Source organism: Mastomys coucha, unplaced genomic scaffold (genome assembly GCF_008632895.1).
Source record: "Mastomys coucha isolate ucsf_1 unplaced genomic scaffold, UCSF_Mcou_1 pScaffold23, whole genome shotgun sequence".
NCBI lineage: Eukaryota > Metazoa > Chordata > Mammalia > Rodentia > Muridae > Mastomys > Mastomys coucha.
The window spans coordinates 50,304,495-50,322,466 of NW_022196906.1; the positions used below are offsets into that span (position 1 = coordinate 50,304,495).

Here is a 17,972-nt window from a genome sequence, read left to right on the forward strand (position 1 = left end):
AGCAAAACACCCATTTGCATAAAATTTAAAATAAAATTGTTGTAAAGTATAGCTCTTACAACTACATTTGTTGGATGTATGAATTTTGAATATAATTTAATGAGTATTATGTTCTTAGATATTTAGATTCATTCTAAAATCTTAAATATCTTTGTCAGTGTCTGCTTCCACAAAGAAGATATTCTACTATCATACTATGTGAGTGCAAGCTGGGCATGACTATAATCCCAGTACTTGGGAGGAGGAGGCAGCAATAACTTCAGGAATTCAAGTTCATCCTCAACTGTAAAGAGTTCTGGGCCAGCCTGGGTTACATGAAATTCCTTTTCAAAACACAAAATCAAAATAAAAGATGTTGGTGAAGGTTCATCCCTATAATCTCTACACTTGGAAGGTGGTGCAGGAGCATCACTGTGAGTTTCAAGCCAGCCCAAGCTATAAATTGAAGCACTATCTCAAAACAAACAGCAAATACACCAAGGGCTGTGGGTCTGCATGTTTGGCAATGTGCTTCCTTTGTGAGGACCTGCGTGTGATCCCTAGTACCCAACAGCTTTCCAGCCCCATGCCTTTGCTAGCACCACAGCTGTGTAACACCACAGTCAGCAAGCTCCAAACCAACAAGGGCTGTCTGAAAATAAAAACAATGAAAGAAGCTGGGAGAAATGGCTCATTGCGTAAAAATTCTTGCTACACAACCATGAAAACCTCAATCAAATCCCAGGAACACACAAAGAAAGATAGGCATGTGTACATACTTAGAACTCTAGCATTTGGAGGGAAAGGATGGCTCCCTAGGGCTTGCTTACCACCAGCCTAGCTCCAAGCTCAGTGAGAGACCCTGTCTCAAAAGAACAAGGTGAAGAATGATAGAGCAGGACACCTGACGCTCTTCTCTAGATCTGCTCACACACAAATAAAACATACGCACATGTGTATGTCTGTGTGTATGAGCATATACCATACCACACACATATAACTGGACATATATAGATAGATGTAAAGTGACTGCTTACTTTGACACAGAAGAACCAATCCATTGAGTTGGCTTGAGAGAACTTCTGTACCAGACATGGATTCAAATTCTGGTTCTGTTACTAGCTGTGTGTTTAAGGTCATCTAACCAATTGGGTTTCAGTTTGCTTAACTAAACTAAACACATACAAATAAAATTTAAAAACTTACTTTCATATTTACTTTAATAATCAGAGATTATGCTCTTGAAATATATCTTAACATGCCATTAAAAATATTAATAGTACATATGTATATCTATATAAACATCAGGCCACTAGAGTTGTGTATGGTAGCTTCTACATGAAATCCCAGCAATTAGAAAGGAGAGGCAGAAGGATCAGGAGTTCACAGATATCTTTCGCTACACAGCCAGTATCGAAGAACCTAAAGTAGATGAGACTCCTGCCATGTGTGTGTACATATATATATGAACATGCATATTATTCATTCCTTGTATATATCACTATATATCATTACAATAGCATCCAAGGGAACACCAGTAGAAACCTTACAGATAGAATGTCTACAACTGTTGCAGTAATTTGTCCTTAATACCACTTTCTCCCTATAGAGGATACATCGTGAGACCCACTTACCTTTAGTTATCTAGAACAGTTCTCTTCCTTTTTTCTTGTGTCATGACATTAACGTTAAAGAGTTCGAGCTACTTACTTTTTTTTCTTTTCAAGATAGGGTTTTGCTGTGTAGCCCCAGGTTTGACTCCAACTAACTACTCAGAATAGGCTGGCTTTGAACTTGGACTCTTCTGAGTCATAGGATTACAAGCATGTATGTACCAATATGCCTAGCCTGAGCTAGTTTTCTTGTCCTGTGCTAAACACTAGTTTTCTTGTCCTGTGCTAAATAATCTGGATTTGACTGAATTGTTACTCATAACTAGATTCAGATTTCTTTTCCTTCTTATTACTATTTTCTTGAGATGGTAGAGATCTAAGGCAAACCTTTTAGGCATGTGCTATATCACTAAATTACATTTCCAGCCTGAATTGGATTTTGATCATGTGCGTGTATGATATGTATGTGTGACTACAGACTACTGAGTTCTGATGTCCTATACTCTTGGATTACTAGACTAAATCACAGTCTAAAAACCTTGCTGGCAATCAGTAACATGATAGGTTTAAATTGCTACTTTTTCTCTTTGTAGTGAGTTTCTATGCACTTCTGGAATTGAAAGTTGAAACTTACCTGTCCTCTTCAACTACCAAACTTTATAAAAACCAGGATTTTAGTGGTCATAACAAATTTCCTTTAAAAATTATGACATCTGAGTTGATATAGTAGCACCATTAATCCCAGCACTGGGGAGCCAGAGGTAGGTGGATCTCTGAATTTAAGGACAACCTGATCTACAGAGCAAGTTCCAGGACAGTCAGGGCTATACAGTGAAACACACACACACACACACACACACACACACACACATTAACATATCATCTAGATGCTGGAAAGTTGGCTCAAGAGTTGCCACTCAATCTGAGGACTAGATTTTGGATCTTAGCACTTACATAAAAGCTGAAGATAGGGGCTGGAGAGATAGCTCAGAGGTGAAGAGCACTTGCTGCCTTTCCCAAGGACACAGGTTTGATTCTCAATACCCATATGGCAGCTTACAACCACCTATAACTCCAGAAGACCTGACACCCTCTTCTGGTTTCTACATACACCAGGTTTTATGGTATACAGACTTACATGAAGACTAAACACTCATACACATATAATTAAAATTAAGAAATCACCTGAAGTGATTAACCATACACAGGAGCCACAAAATCAACATGTAAGCCTAAAACAACTTACCTTGTGTACCAATATAAGCATTCTTCTGCTTGTAACCATCCATGAAACTGGCATTGATATAATCTGTCTAATAATAAAAGGAAGACATTATTACAAGAGCATGCATATGCCATTTGACTCACAAAATGATGTATGTGCTAGGTAAATTCAATTCAAGGTATGGATATTCTCTTCCTGTCAAACAGAAAATGAAAAGTTACAGGGCCAATTTAGCATGGGAGTGGATCATGAGATATTTTTATTAGTAATGAAATGGAGTAAATAGGAGGCAGGGGTATAGCTGAGTGAAAGAATGCTTCTGTGGGCCACTTGCTTCACTCTGGCAAATGTCCTAGGACAACTGGATGGATGGATAGACAGATGGACAGACAGACAGATGGATGAATAGATTTCACAATGACCCTTCCATCATACCATACACAAAAATTTAAGTCCTACATAGTGTCAAATGCTTATAATCCCAGCACTCAAGGGGCAGAAGGAGGATCATTTCAAGTTGAAGGCCAGTCTTGTCTACAATAATAAATTCTGGAGCTGGTGAGATGGCTCAGCAGGTAAGAGCACTGATTGTTCTTCTGAAGGTCCTGAGTTCAAATCCCAGCAACCACATGGTGGCTCACAACCACCCGTAATGAGATCAAACATCCTCTTCTGGTGCATCTGAAGACAGCTACAGTGTTCTTATAATAAATACATAAATAATAAATATATTTTAAATAAATGAATAAATTCTAAACCAATGGAGGTATATATTGAGACCCTCTCTTTAAAAATGAAAACTTATAAAGGAAAATGAAACACCTCAAAATAAAATAAAGACCTAAAGAAAAACATTAAGATAAACTCTCAGAAAAAAAGAAAATTGGGCAAGCCATAGGGGAACAAGCCAGTAAGCAGCAGTCCTCCATGGTCTCTGCTTCAGTTCTGAATCTAGGTTCCTGCCTTGGCTTCCCTTGATGATGGACTATAACATGAACATGTAAGCCAAATAAGCTCTTTCCTCCTCAAGTTGCTTTTAAGTCAGTGTTTATCATAGCAACAGAAGATAAGAACAAAGCAACACACCACTGAAACTAAAAATGAGACATAATTTTCAAAAATGTAAATCTAAGCTGCATCTCTGATGTGGTGATTTAAGAGCTTGCCTAGCAATCATGGAGCCCTGGGTTCCATCCTCAGCATCTCAAAACAAACCAACAAAAAACTGGGTATGGTGCTGTATTCATGTAATCCTAGCACTGACAGAGGCAGGAGGATCAGAATTCAAGGTCATCCTGGAGTGCACAGTATATTTGAGGCCAGTTTGGCCTACATGAGACCCTGTCAGTAAACAAATAAGTAAATAAACTTGGTGTTATAGTAAATGCCTCTGAACCAAAAATTCTGGAGAGTAAGACAGAAGGCCAGACTGGTTGTATAACAACATCTGACTTCAAAAAAGAAAATTCAAGGGCAGGTACATAAATGTCCATTTACTGTGAAAACAGTCTCTGGCATTGTTTGTAGCCCTGGAATTTCAAGTCAGATTAGCTACAGAATGATTAGAATCATCTCCTGTTATACTGGGATCTATTCATTCACAACTATTTACGAATATACTCATCCACAAATAACTCCCAATACCTGCAAATAAACCAGATGCTAATCCTCAGATTATTATAGGATGACTAGAAAAATCTCCTGCTACACTGGGATTCATTCAAAAATGTTTTTTAAAACCTGTGGAACACTGCTATATACACTGGTTGACAGAGCACACACACACAAAAAAAAGGTATTTGTGACTCAATCACTATCCTTTGCTCCTGAAGAGAATATATTAAGACAATTTCAGCAGTACTGAGAGTGAACAGCTTGGCTAAAAGCATCCTGGGCAGGACTATGAATGCCTGAAGAAGGATCAAGAAACTGAAAGCAGAATCCACCATTTTTCTCAAAATTATCCTCAAGCAAACTGAGGGCTAATATATCAGATATTCATAATGCAAGTCATGTTAAATAGAGCTCTTAATTTAGTTTGAAAGAACTATAATCAATAGTAAGTTGTGGAGAGGGAAAGGTTGTTTGCTTGATTAGGATTTTCCCCCTACATTTGTTTATTATTTTTGTGGTGTGTGTGCGCAGGGAGGGTGGGGGGGTGGGGGGGGAGGTGAGTGCTTGGGCACACATGCACACACTTGTGCGCCACACCACTTAGATGAAAGTTAGACAACAACTTGAGGGAAATATTTTTTCTCTTTTCTACCATGTGATTCTGGGCACTGATATGAAGTTATGAGGCTGGCAGCAAATGCCTTGAGGTGCTGAGCCATGTAAGCAGCCCAGTGTTTGATTTACTCCACTCTTCCTTTTCTTTGAGAAGGTTATGGAACCCTCTCAAATAAAGGTAACTGCACTTGCTATACAGCCTGAGCAGGGATTCAGCCCCAGGAACCAAGTGCTGGGAAAAAAGAACTTACTCCCAAGAGTTGTTCTCTAACCTCCTCATAGGCACTGTGGCATATGTATACATTCACATAAACTATAAATAATAGCCAGGCATATGCCCCCACCCCCCTTTTTTTGAGACAGGGTCTCTCTACATTGCCTTGGCTGTACTGGAACTCACTCTGTAGACCAGGCTGTCACACACCTTTAATGAAAGCGCTCGGGAAGTAGAGACAGGCTTATCTCTTTGAGTTAAAGGTCAACATGATCTATACTGCAAGTTCCAGGCCAGGCAAGACTATATAGTGAGACCCTGCGTTAAAATAAAAAAAAAAAAGAAAACTAACAAACAACAAAAACCCTAATAATATACCAAACTGTCAGCATTCACAACAAAATTGATTGATTCTCAACAACATGGGTTTTTAAGAACTGTCTCCAGCCACAGAATACTACATCAAAATCAGAACTCCAAATGCAATCTCTCTGGTGTTGGGTCCATTTCACCCGCCTGCAGCACAATACTAAGTTTCGCCTTGAAAGACTCTTAACTTCCCACGGTGTTGAGAAAAAAATGGCATTTATCTATCTACCTGTGTGTGGCCACTCCGTTTTGTCAGTTTCACTCGTGTTTGGTCCAGGCAGGGTACATCTCCATATCTATTTTTCTCTAGGTTTCCTGGAGACCTGAAGAAAATAAGAGGTGAATTAAGCCAAGGGGAAGTGTGAGGATCTTAGCTCCATGCAGAACTCCAGGACAGACAGGACAGCAAAAGATCCCTTCTCTAAAGATAAATGAAGGCGGCTAAACCTCAGTGGAAGAATGCTTGCAGATCCTCAACCCTTGTTGCTTCTGCTTTGAACTATTTGACGCTGAAAAAATTTTTGTTTAGATATATTATTGGTTACAAACTAAAAACTTAACCAAGCCCATCCACAAATAATAATATCTTATATTGTTGGAGAGAGCTGGGGTATAGCTCGGTTGGAATGGCACTTGCTTAACATGCACAAAACACTGGGTTGGCTCTTCATTTACTGCATAAGCTGGTTGTGGTAGTACTTGCCTGTAAGGCCAACCCTCGGGTGGTAGACTCAGGAAGACCAGAAGTTCAATGTCAAACTTACTACATATAGAGCTTGAGACCCTGTCTCAACAGTATTCTATACTATGGGCACATACGTACACATAATGGTATGAGCAAACTGGCTAGAAATACATCATCTTCATTCTAGGACCTATTTGTGTATCTGCTTATTTGTGTATCTGTGTATCTAGGACCTATTGTGTATCAGAAAGAGCTAAAGGTGAGGGCTGGGAGCAATGTCAGCTTCATAATGCATTCTTTTACATAATAAAGAAAAAACAAACACCACAAAACAGAAACAAGTATCCTTCTGATTACAGGGCTTGGAGATTTTTATGATTTGAACTTTTCTACATACATTATTTTTTTAAGATTTATTTATCATTATATGTAAGTACACTGTAGTTGTCTTCAGACACACCAGAAGAGGGTATCAGATCCTATTATGGATGGTTGTGAGCTACCATATGGTTGCTGGGATTTGAACTCAGGACCTTCAGAAGGGCAGTCAGTGCTCTTAACCTCTGAGCCATCTCCCCATCCCCTACATACATTTTTTATTTCATGTTTTTAATTAAATTTTTCATTTATTTACTTGGTATCGGAGGTACATGTAGAAGTCAAAGAATCAGAAATTGCAAAAGTTAGTTCTATCTCTAAATTAGTTCCAAGGATCAAAGTCAGGTGCTTGGCTTAGCAGCAAGGTGTTCATGCACAAAGCCATATCACTGCCCTTCATTGAATGGCTTGTTATTCTGGGCCATGCTCGCACAGCACAGCTCAGGTCAGCCTCACACTCGAGCTGCTATACTAGGCTCGCTTCTACATCTTTTTATTTTTTTTTAAGATTTACTTATTTTATATGTGTGCATTGTCACTGTCTTAGACACACCAGAAGAGGACATCGGATCCCATTACAGATGGTTGTGGGCCACCATATAGTTCCTGGGAATTGAACTCAGGTAGTACTCTTAACCACTTAGCTATCTCTACAGCTCCCTCTTTTCTACATCTTAAAAATTCTCCTTTGAGGCTGGAAGGATAGCTTGGTAGGGGGATCTAATACTTCTGTACACATAACTTACACACAGAGAGATACACATAAACTCATAAAAATAAAATTTTCCTTTTCATCTTTTTTTCTTTCTCATTTTTCAAGACAGGATTTCTCTGTGTAGCCCTGGCTGTCCTGGAACTTGCTCTGTAGACCAGGCTGACCTCGAGCTTACAGAGATCTGCCTGCCTCAGCTGCCTAAGTACTCAGATTAAAGGTGTGTGCCATCACTGCCCAGCACCTTTTCATCTTTTTAACAAAGCTTCTTGTGAAGCAAAGGTTTTAGTATTTATAAAGTCCTACTTATAAATATCTGTAGAAATCATTTTCCATGTATGAATTTTGACTTTGTGCTTTTCTTTTTAACTTAAAAAAAAAAAATGTAGTCACTTGATGATGGCACATACCTTTAATCCCAGTACTCAGGAGGCAGAGACAGACAGATCTCTATGAATTTGAGGCCAGCCTGGTCTACAAAGCAAGTTTCCAGAACAGGCAGGGCTACACACAGAGAGAAACCCTGTCTCAAAAAATAAACAAACAAACAAAACCTGTCTCAAGAGAGGGAGGGAAAGACAGACAGGGGAGGGGGAGGGGGGAAACAGACAGACAAATGGGGAGGTGTTAAAGCTAGGTATACTAATTAAAGGACAAGACAGTAAGGGGATAGAGAGATGGCTCAGTAATTAAGAGCATGCACAGCCTGCTCTTCAAGAGGACCCAGGGTGGATTTCTGGCACCCATTTGACTGTTAACAACAAGCTGTAACTCCAGTCCTTGAGGCTCCATTGCCCTTTCTGGTGTCCAAGGGCACTACACACACATGGTAATCAAACATACACAAAGGCAAAAATAACCATACACAAACTATAAAAATAAGTAAAATCTCAAAAAAAATTTAATACTACATATATTTATAATTGTGATGGTTTGTATATGCTTGACCCAGAGTGGCACAATTAGAAGGTGTGGTCTTGTTGGAGTAGGTGTGTCATTGTGGGAGTAGGTGTGCTATTGTGGGTGTGGGTTATAAGACTTTCATCCTAGCTACCAAGAAGTCAGTATACTGCTAGCAGCTTTCAGATGAAGATGTAGAACTCTCTGCTCCTCCTGTACCGTGCCTGCCTAGATTCTGCTATGCTCCCATCTTGATGATAACAAACTGAACCTCTGAACCTGTAAGCCAGCCCCAATTAAATGTTGTCCTTCTACAAGTTACCTTGGGCTGGGCAGTGGTGGCACACGCCTTTAATCCCAGCACTTGGGAGGCAGAGGCAGGTGGATCTCTGAGTTCAAGGCCAGCCTGGTCTAGAGAAACCCTGTCTCAACAACCCCCCGCCCCCCAAAAAAAGAGTTGCCTTGGTTATGGTGTCTGTTCACAGCAGTAAAAGCCTAACTAAAATAGTAATATATAATATTTATTATATAATATATACCCAAACACACACACATATATTTCTCACAGAGATATCACATAGACACACACATATACACACACACACAAAGAAAGAGAATTGCCTTTTCTCAGTTACTAACACATTATTTTCCATCTTCCAAAATTCTATCAAAAGCTGGGCATGATAACAAGCACCTTTAATTCCTGCACTCAGGAGGCAAAGGCAGTCAGATCTTTGTGAGTTCAGCCAGCCTGGTCTATATAGTGAATTCTAAGAGCTAGAACTATGTAGAGACCCTGTCTGTCTTAGTTATTTTTCTATTGAGGTGATAAAATACCAGGACCAAGACAACTTATAAAAGAAAGAGTTTAATTAATTGGGCTAATGTTTTCAGGGGAATAGATTCAATGATGGTGGAACAAAGGTACGGTGGTAAAATGGCTGAGAGCTCACATCTCAATAGCAAGTACAAGGCAAGAAGACACACTAGAAATATCACAGTCTTTTGAACTTCAAAGCCAATCCCAAGTGATACAACTCCACAAATAAGGCTACGCCTCCTAATCCTTCCCAATGGTTCCACAAACTGGGCACTAGTCTTCAAACACTAGCCTATGGAAGTTTTCCTCAGTCAGACAACTAACTACACTGTGAATTGTTTGTTTGTTTATTGGTTGGTTGGTTTGGGGTTTTGTTTGTTTTTGTTTGCTTTTTCTTTTTCCTTTTTTGGTGTGGGGTGGAGGTGTGTTTGTTTCTATGTGTAACAGCCTTGGCTGTCCTGGAACTCACTTTATAGACCAGGATAGCCTCAAACTCACAGAGATCTGCTTGCCTCTGCCTCCTGAATGCTAGGATTAAAGCAGTGAACCACACTACACTTAACTACACTGTCTTTAAAAATAAAAAAATTCTAGGAGAACTTTGAGCAATTTGAACTCTGATATTTACTTCACAATCCAGAATTCCAAGAAGGCTATAGTTTGGTCTCTGTAGGCAGTCTTACTAGAACCTGGTTGAAGAAGGGAAAAACCAGGAGCTAGTAAGGCTTATGGTTCTAGATCACCAAGCAAGGGCTCCACAGTTCAATACAAAGTCACGAGAAGTCCTCTCACAAGCCTGGATTTTAAAATAGCAACAGATTTAAACAGTATAAGCAGACAAGCTCGCTCTTTCAAGATGATTACTTGAGGCAACGAGTAACTAACTACTGGAGCACCTATATCAAAATCTTAAAGCCCTAAAAAGTGTATTCTTTCTTGCTCCCAAGTTATTTCCTTAATTCCTACTGAGGAAACTGAAGATAGTGGTGCATACCTGTAATTCCATCATACAAGAGGCAGAGGCAGAAATATCAGAAGTTCAAAGTCATCCTTGACTACATAGCAAGTCTTAGGAGGCACCCTGGGCTAGATGAGACCCTGTGGAGTAGGGAGAGAAGGTGTAGGGCTGGGTGACAGTGGCTATGGGAAAAGTTGTGCATGGTAGTTTTGAAGAATGGTTCGGCACTTAAGAGACCGAGACAGGAGGATCATCATTTTAGGCTAGCCTAAGATACAAAGTATGTTCAAAGATAGTTAGGGGAAAACTGTTCTGCCTTGGAGGCAGAGTTAATATATACAGACATCTTAAGCACAAAGAAAAAGAGGTTAGAGAAAATAGTATATCCTTCTCTTTGTTTTGTTTGTTTTTTAAGACGAGGATTCTCTGTATCCCTGGCTATCCTGGAACTAGTTTTGTAGATCAGGCTGGTTTCTAACTCTCAGAGATCCTTCTACCTCTGACACGCTAGTGTTGGGATTAAAGGTGTGCGCCACAACTGCCTGGCTCTCCCCTCTTAGCATATGCTCTGCTTTCCAACCCAGGACCTCACCAATTCCAGACAGAGCTCAACCATGAAACTACAGCCCTATCTTCTTTTTCATTCTTTTACATTTATTTTTATTTATTATTGATATTATAGTAGGGTTGGGGGAGAGAGGATGCACACATGCCACAATGCATTGTGTGGAAGTCAGAGGACAACTTCTATGCGTCAGTTTTCTCCTTCCACTTGGGTTCCAGGAACCCCACTCAGGTCATGAAGCTTGGCAACAAGCGCCTCCACCTGCTCAGCCATGTCACTAGTCTTACATTCTAGCTCTACTTACTGGCTTCTTTCTCAACGGCCTCTCCTCAGTATACTAACTCATTATTGTCCTCATCGACATTTTCTTCAGAGCATGACTAACCTGAACAAGAATTCTGAGATGAAAAGGTACTCAAAGAATCATGGATTCCTAAAACATTTAAAGGAAGACAAACATTCAACAGTCACGTATTACATATATTCCAATCACATATTTCAGAAAAACTAAGGTACACAGTGAAGGAAAAAAAAAAAAGGACTTCTAGCTAACTTGAAATTTAAACTAACAGTCCACTGTGAGCATGCTTAATTTATAACAGACAAAGCTCACTAGTAGGAGAAAAACAGTCAATGTCAATGTTGTAAGAGGGCTAGCGAGATAGCCAAGAACACTAGTTGCTTTTCCAGCGAACCCAAAGTCAAACAGCACCCACCTGCTGGCTCACATTCTTCTGTAACTCTGTTCTCAGGGGATCTGTGCCCTCTACTTGCCACTCTGAGCACTGCATGCATGTGGTGCACAGACACACATTCAGGCAACACTCATACACATAAAATATAATAAAATATATTTAAAAAATTAAACATAGTTAAGACTAGATAAGTGTGATAGTGTACAGCTTTAAGAGCAACACTAGAGAAGCAGAGGTAGAAGGATCTCTGTGAGGGCACCCTGTTTTGGTGAATCGCAGGTTAGCCAAGACTACATAGTAGGATACTGTCTCAAAACAAAAAAGCTTGATTATTTTAGATAGAAAGATAGGCAGGCAGGCAGATAAGATAAGATAAGATAGACAGGGTGGAGAACAATTGGAGAGAACAGTCAACATCAAATTTTGGCTTTTACAGATGTACAGATACAAATATACACAAACACACCCCATTACAAAGGGACAGAAATACTCTGGTGCAACCATAGGCATCAAGTCACTATACATTAGTGATGAACCAATAAGATGATTCCATGCTAAGACTTAGGTAGAGGCAAAGTCTTAAAAGGTTAAATTCCTAAGAAACAACTCTTCTCTATTCCTGACACAATACAGCATTTTATTATACTTTGGGCCTTTTTTAAACAGCATTTGCATCTCAATAAAATATCCAAGATTATTATGTTGCTACATGTCTATAATAATACCAGTACTTCGGAGGCACAGACAGGAGGATCTCTGTGAGTTGAAGGCCAGTCTGGTCTACAAAGTGAGTTCCAGGCCAATCTGGGTGGATCATACCATTTCAAATAACAAAAGCCAAAAAAAAAAAAAAAAAAAAAAAAAAAAGGAAGAAAGGAAGGAAGGAGGAAATATATGTATATATCATTACAAAGTTTCCCTATTTGTAACAAAAGACCACCAAAAATTTCAAAGCATAAGATAACAGTAATAGGCCTACCTATACCCAAAGAAGGAAATAACTCTATTAAAGTGACTATGAAGATTTTTGGGTGTGTTAGTAGTACATACTTTGTACACCTGAGTGTGGAAATGCACACACCTATGTATATGAATGCAGAAACAAAGCAGGACATCAAGTACCCTCATTTGTTGTTCATCACCTTACTACCTGGACCCATCTCTGCCTGCCCACAATGGTAGAGTTATATACAAATGCAGCCATGACTGCTCTTTTATATAAGTGCTGGAGATCTGGACTGAGATCCCCATGTTGCAGAGCAAGTGCTCTTACCTATTTAACCATCTTCCCAGGAAGCCTTTTTATTTTTATTAATTTTTTTATTTTTTTTTTAGATTTATTTATTTATTTAATGTATGTAAGTACACTGAAGCTGTCTTCAGACACGCCATCAGATCTCATTACAGATGGTAGTGAGCTACCATGTGGTTGCTGGGATTTGAACTCAGGACCTTTGGAAGAGCAGTCAGTGCTCTTAACCACTGAGCCATCTCTCCAGCCCCGGAAGCCTTTTTATTTATGTATTGTTTTTAAACATTGCCCCAACTGGCCTAGAGCTCACTACGTAAAAGTAAAAAAGTGAAACTCACAGAGATTCACTTTCATCTGCCTTCTAAGTCGTGGGATGGCATGTACTACCCTGTTCAGCCTTTCTGAGAAGCTTCTTAACACCAGGGAAACCCTCTATAAAGGAACTGAGGTACTGAAGCAGCTGCAGTCATCATTTCCTGGGTAACTGTGACCCAAACCTCTCCTACTTACATGGAACAGTGGAAAGTGCCAACAGGGTTCTCACGACGAATGTCTTCATACTCCTCATAGATGCCCCGCTTTTGCCTGGTGTTAACATAGTCTACCAACTCTTGGATGGTCATGGCATGAGGACCTGGAACATGTACTGAGTCCCAGTCTAAGGCAGGAGGTAGGGAAAACAGGATGATCTCATCGAAGGGATCTGGGTGGCCGTTTACTTGGGGCAGGAACTGGAAATTCCAAGTAGCGAGGTCCATTTTGACATACCCACCCAGATTTTCTGGAAGGCACTCCCTAGGCAGGTGCTGGGTAACTTCAGATGTCTTTAATATCTGAATCTACAAGGAAAGAAAGAATATGGTTGAGTACTGGGGCTATGAATGAGCAAGGATACAAACAAGATAAAAACAAATGTGTGTCTACTAGGTTTGAAAATCAGATGAGATTTGCTTAAACACTGTGTTTGGAAAGAGGCAGACTGAATTTCATCAGCTTCAGTTTAAAATCCTATGAATTTCTCAAATAGCTAAGTTCTAAACTCCAGAATGTTTATCAAATGAACTGGAATTAGGGTCCAAGTTATTTCTCTTCTGAAACAAAGGGATAGTGAGCAAAGGCTTCACACTGTTAACATGCCTTTTCAGCACTATCTCTTGATGGTTACTCTTTTTATTGGAAGCCAAAAATGCATAGGTGGTAACTACTTTTATCAATCTCATACTAACTACATCTATTCTATGTCTCTTAGCTTAGATTTTACTCACAGTTTTGTATGGACATCCTCAAAGAAAGAATTCTAAAGAAAGAATTACCTAGAAATGGTAATCTAGGAAAAACATTAAATAAGTGTAATCATATTTGATTCTGTTACATACTTAAATACAGCCATGCTAAGCTAAGATGGCTTAGTTACTTCTTAAAATCTCTATGGGACAGAAATGCTATTCCTAAAAGATTATTGTCCCTTGCAGGTGCATTTTTAAATTGTGTGTGGGATGGGGGTGGGGGGATGTATACCACATTCAGATGATGAAAGGCCAGAAGTGGCACTGGATCCCTAGAACTATAGCTATGCTTACAAGTTAGCCAATTTGGGTACATGCTCTTAACGACTGAGGCACCTTTCTAGCACACCATCTTCAACTTTTTTTTTTTTTTTTAAAGATTTATGTATTTGTTATATGTAAGTACACTGTAGCTGTCTTCAGATGCACCAGAAGAGGGTGACAGATTTCATTACGGATGGTTGTGAGCCACCATGTGGTTGCTGGGATTTGAACTCAGGACCTTTGGAAGAACAGGCAGTGCTCTTAACCACTGAGCTATCTCTCCAGCCCCATCTTCAACTTTTTAAAAAGGTATTTTCTTTCCTCTTCTAGCTCTTAAAGAACCAGCTTATAGGTGCTAGAGAGATATTAAGTAGTTCAGACCCAGTTCAATTCCCAGCATCCACATGGCGTAACTCTAGTTCTGAAAGATCCAATGCCCTTTTCTAGCTTCTTACAACACTAGGCACACACATAGTACATAGATGTACATGTAAAATTGAAAACACAGCTCTTAAAAACAGAAGGTTGTGGCTTATACCACAACACTTTTATGAAGCTTCTTGAATGCAAAAGGTCATACTTTCCTCTCTGCTCCCAAAGAGCCTAAGTCCTATGCTATATAACTCTGTATTCTCTAACAAAACATGAACTCCTCAAGGGTGAGTAAAGACTGTCACTCAGTGTTTAATTCCCAGGGCATAGGGTCTGGACTTTATGAAGTATTCAACACATTTTGAGTTTATATATGCATATATAATTCCTAAAATTCAAACTCAAGACTATGCTTAAACAATCCTCACAATGCAGGGATCCTTGCAAATAAGTACCAGTAATCCTAGTAGAAACGGAAGATCACTGCTATTGTGAGGTCAGAACAAAACATACACACACACATCACCATATAAAAGTTACCTTAGAAACAGATGTCCTATTCTGAGTCATTACTAAGCAGCTTCTTTCTTTCCATGCAGCTTCTTTAGCATCAAATGTTTATTTTCTCTACTCTGACCTCAGGTACAAAGTTACACTAGTACAACTTGCACAGTTACAAACTATACTAGTAATTTTACTTTATAATTTTATTACCAGCCAGAGGTGGTGGCACAAAACTTTGATCTCAATACTAGGGAGGCAGAGGCAGACAGATTTCTTTGAGTTAGAGGTCAGCCTGGTCTACAATATTTGGTTTTCTATTGCACAGAAACACTCTGTCTTGAAAAACAAAACAAACAATCAAACAAACAGAAATCTTACAATGTAAATCTAAACTTTATTATTTCTATCATTTTATCTTATTCTTTTTTGAGACAAGATCTCATGTGTTCAGACTGGCTTCAAATTCACTGTGCATCCAAGAATGACCTTGAATTTCCAGCTTCTCCTGCCAGCACTTCCAAATGCTGAGACAATAAGGACATACAGACTGCCATGTACACACCTCTGTGTAGATGGCATTTCTTACAAAAGCTACAATCACTGACTGAGACAATAATCTTTCAGATGTTAAAAACTCATGAGATTAATTAAAGAAATAGAGTGAATGGGTTTATTTTTAAATTAGAAGCAATAAGAAACTGTTTTATGAAAAAACAATGTGGGCTGGAGAGATGGCTTAGTGGTTAACAGCACTGACTGCTCTTCTGAAGGTCCTGAGTTCAAATCCCAGCAACCACATGGTGGCTCACAACCATCTGTAATGAGATCTAAAGCCCTCTTCTGGTGGGTGTCTGAAGACAGCTACAGTGTACTCATATAATAAAAATAAATAGATCTTTAAAAAAGAAAAAGAAAAAGAAAAGAAAAAAGAAAAGAAACCATGTCTAAAAAAAAAAAAAGAAAGAAAGAAAAAAGAAAAAACAATGCTCAGGGATGTGTGTGGTGGTTCACTCCAGTCCCACCCAATATTTGAAAGGCTGAGGCTAAAGACTGCCATGAACATGATGTCTAGTGGGCTACAACATAGTGACAGTGCGCTGCAGGCCAGGCTCAGCTGTAGAACAAAACCCCTGTCTCAAAGAATTCAACTAGAAAGAGAATTTCCCCACCACCCTGACATCACTCACAGGGACTTTACAGTACTTCCCAGTAAATAAACCAGTTTGACTTTCTTGCTCCCTCTCCCTCTCTCCCTCCTTCCTCCCCTTTCTCCTTCTCCCTCTCCTTCCCTCTCTCTCTTCCTTTATTTATTTATTTTTTAATTATGCTGGAATCCATCTCCAGGGACCTTTTAAAAGCTAGGTAAGTACTCTACTACTGAGTTACTTACTCAGCCCCAGAAAAATTCTAATACCAGTTGAGCTATTATAATTATATTATAATTTTATTATAATTATATTAAGTGCTGACTTTGGTTTTGGTTTTTGGGGTAGGGTGTTGGGAACTATACCTAGTCCCTTGGGCATGCTGCATATATACTTTGACATTGAGTTACACCCCCAACCTCTAAATACTATTAAATATTAATAATGGCTTATGTAGCACTAAGTTAAACTCTTGAAATCATACAATCCTTAAAATACTTGAGGACACATGGTTCAATACTATTGTACTCAAGGTGTTATGAAGAAAGATTCAGATAAATTGTGGCCTTTTCCTACCCACGGGTTTATGGACAGTAAAGGCATCATGTCACAGACTGATGAGCAAAGAGGGAGTGGGTACAGTAAAGGAGGAGACACCACTCCAAGATCAGCCCAGAGGATTCTTTGAAGGCAGAAAACTAACTAGCAAAAGTTTGCCAGCAGAGACCAGACTGTATTATCTAGCTCCAATAAGAAAAGACTAGCTTGCCTTACCCTCTCCCGGACTTTATCCTTCAAGAGCAGGCTGATGATAGAATAGGGCACTCGGAACCATATAGGTGCTCCTACAATCAGCACCTTCTTCAGTCGAGCTGGAAATGCTCCCTGTGGAGAAAATGTATGAGGAGTTAAAACCCCGCAATACTTGAAACTGTTCAGGCACAAAGTAATGGGTTCTTGCCACTCTTCCTCATACATAGGCAACAGAGAAACCTGACAGCTTAATTCAGAAATAGGTAGGTTGAAAGTGATTAAAAGTCGGGTGGAGGTGGCACACGCCTTTAATCCTAGCACTTGGGAGGCAGAGGCAGGCGGATTTCTGAGTTCAAGGCCAGCCTAGTCTACAGAGTGAGTTCCAGGACAGCCAGGGCTACACAGAGAAACCCTGTCTGGAAAAACAAAAAACAAAAAACAAAAAAACAAAAAAAGAAAGTGATTAAAAGAAATAAAGAAATCAGAGGCTGATCTACCTTTAAAATTAATGATGTTAAGTTCATGTTAATAATATACTTTATGGATCAAAAATAATTCTTTTATTTTTTTTTATTACTGGTGAGTGGGGACATATGTGCCACAGTTTGCACACAGGGGTCAGTTTCCTCCTTTTGCCTTTATATGGATGGATTCTGGGTATTGGACATGGGTCACCAGACTCTGGCGGCAAGTACACTCACTGAGTCATCTCGTGGCCCTGATGTTTCTGTTTATACTACACATATCATACAACAGAACACAAATCTGCACCCGACAAAAACTCAGCTTACTAAAACTTAGATTTTTAATAAGTTGAGAATAAACATTTTACTTTATAATCTTCATCTAGTTCAATATATATGTGTGTATATACATATAACATTGTCTACCTTTAATCTTTTCTCCATTTGTTCATTTATTAAACCAATATATACTATCTAGGCCAGAGGTATAACTCAGTGATACTATGTGGTGGTGCACGCCTCTGATCCCAGCACTTGGGAGGCAGAGGCAGGCAGATTTCTGAGTTCAAGGCCAGCCTGGTCTACAGAGT

The 17,972-nt window shown here is 39.3% G+C and overlaps 1 protein-coding gene across 3 annotated transcripts in view; it reads right to left on the reverse strand.

The window, feature by feature from the left end:
- The window catches only part of Ptpn9 (protein tyrosine phosphatase non-receptor type 9), a 73,982-nt gene that overhangs the window by 10,527 nt on the left and 45,483 nt on the right, over positions 1-17,972 (reverse strand). For 2 of the 3 annotated variants that reach the window (XM_031343149.1, XM_031343147.1), the window contains exons 6-9: positions 16,940-17,050; positions 13,105-13,433; positions 5,859-5,952; positions 2,839-2,905 (exon numbers count right to left, since the gene is read on the reverse strand). In XM_031343149.1, coding sequence (XP_031199009.1) covers positions 2,839-2,905; positions 5,859-5,952; positions 13,105-13,433; positions 16,940-17,050 — 601 coding nt within the window. The remainder of the gene's footprint in view (positions 1-2,838; positions 2,906-5,858; positions 5,953-13,104; positions 13,434-16,939; positions 17,051-17,972) is intronic. The other variant, XM_031343148.1, reaches the window with a different exon arrangement.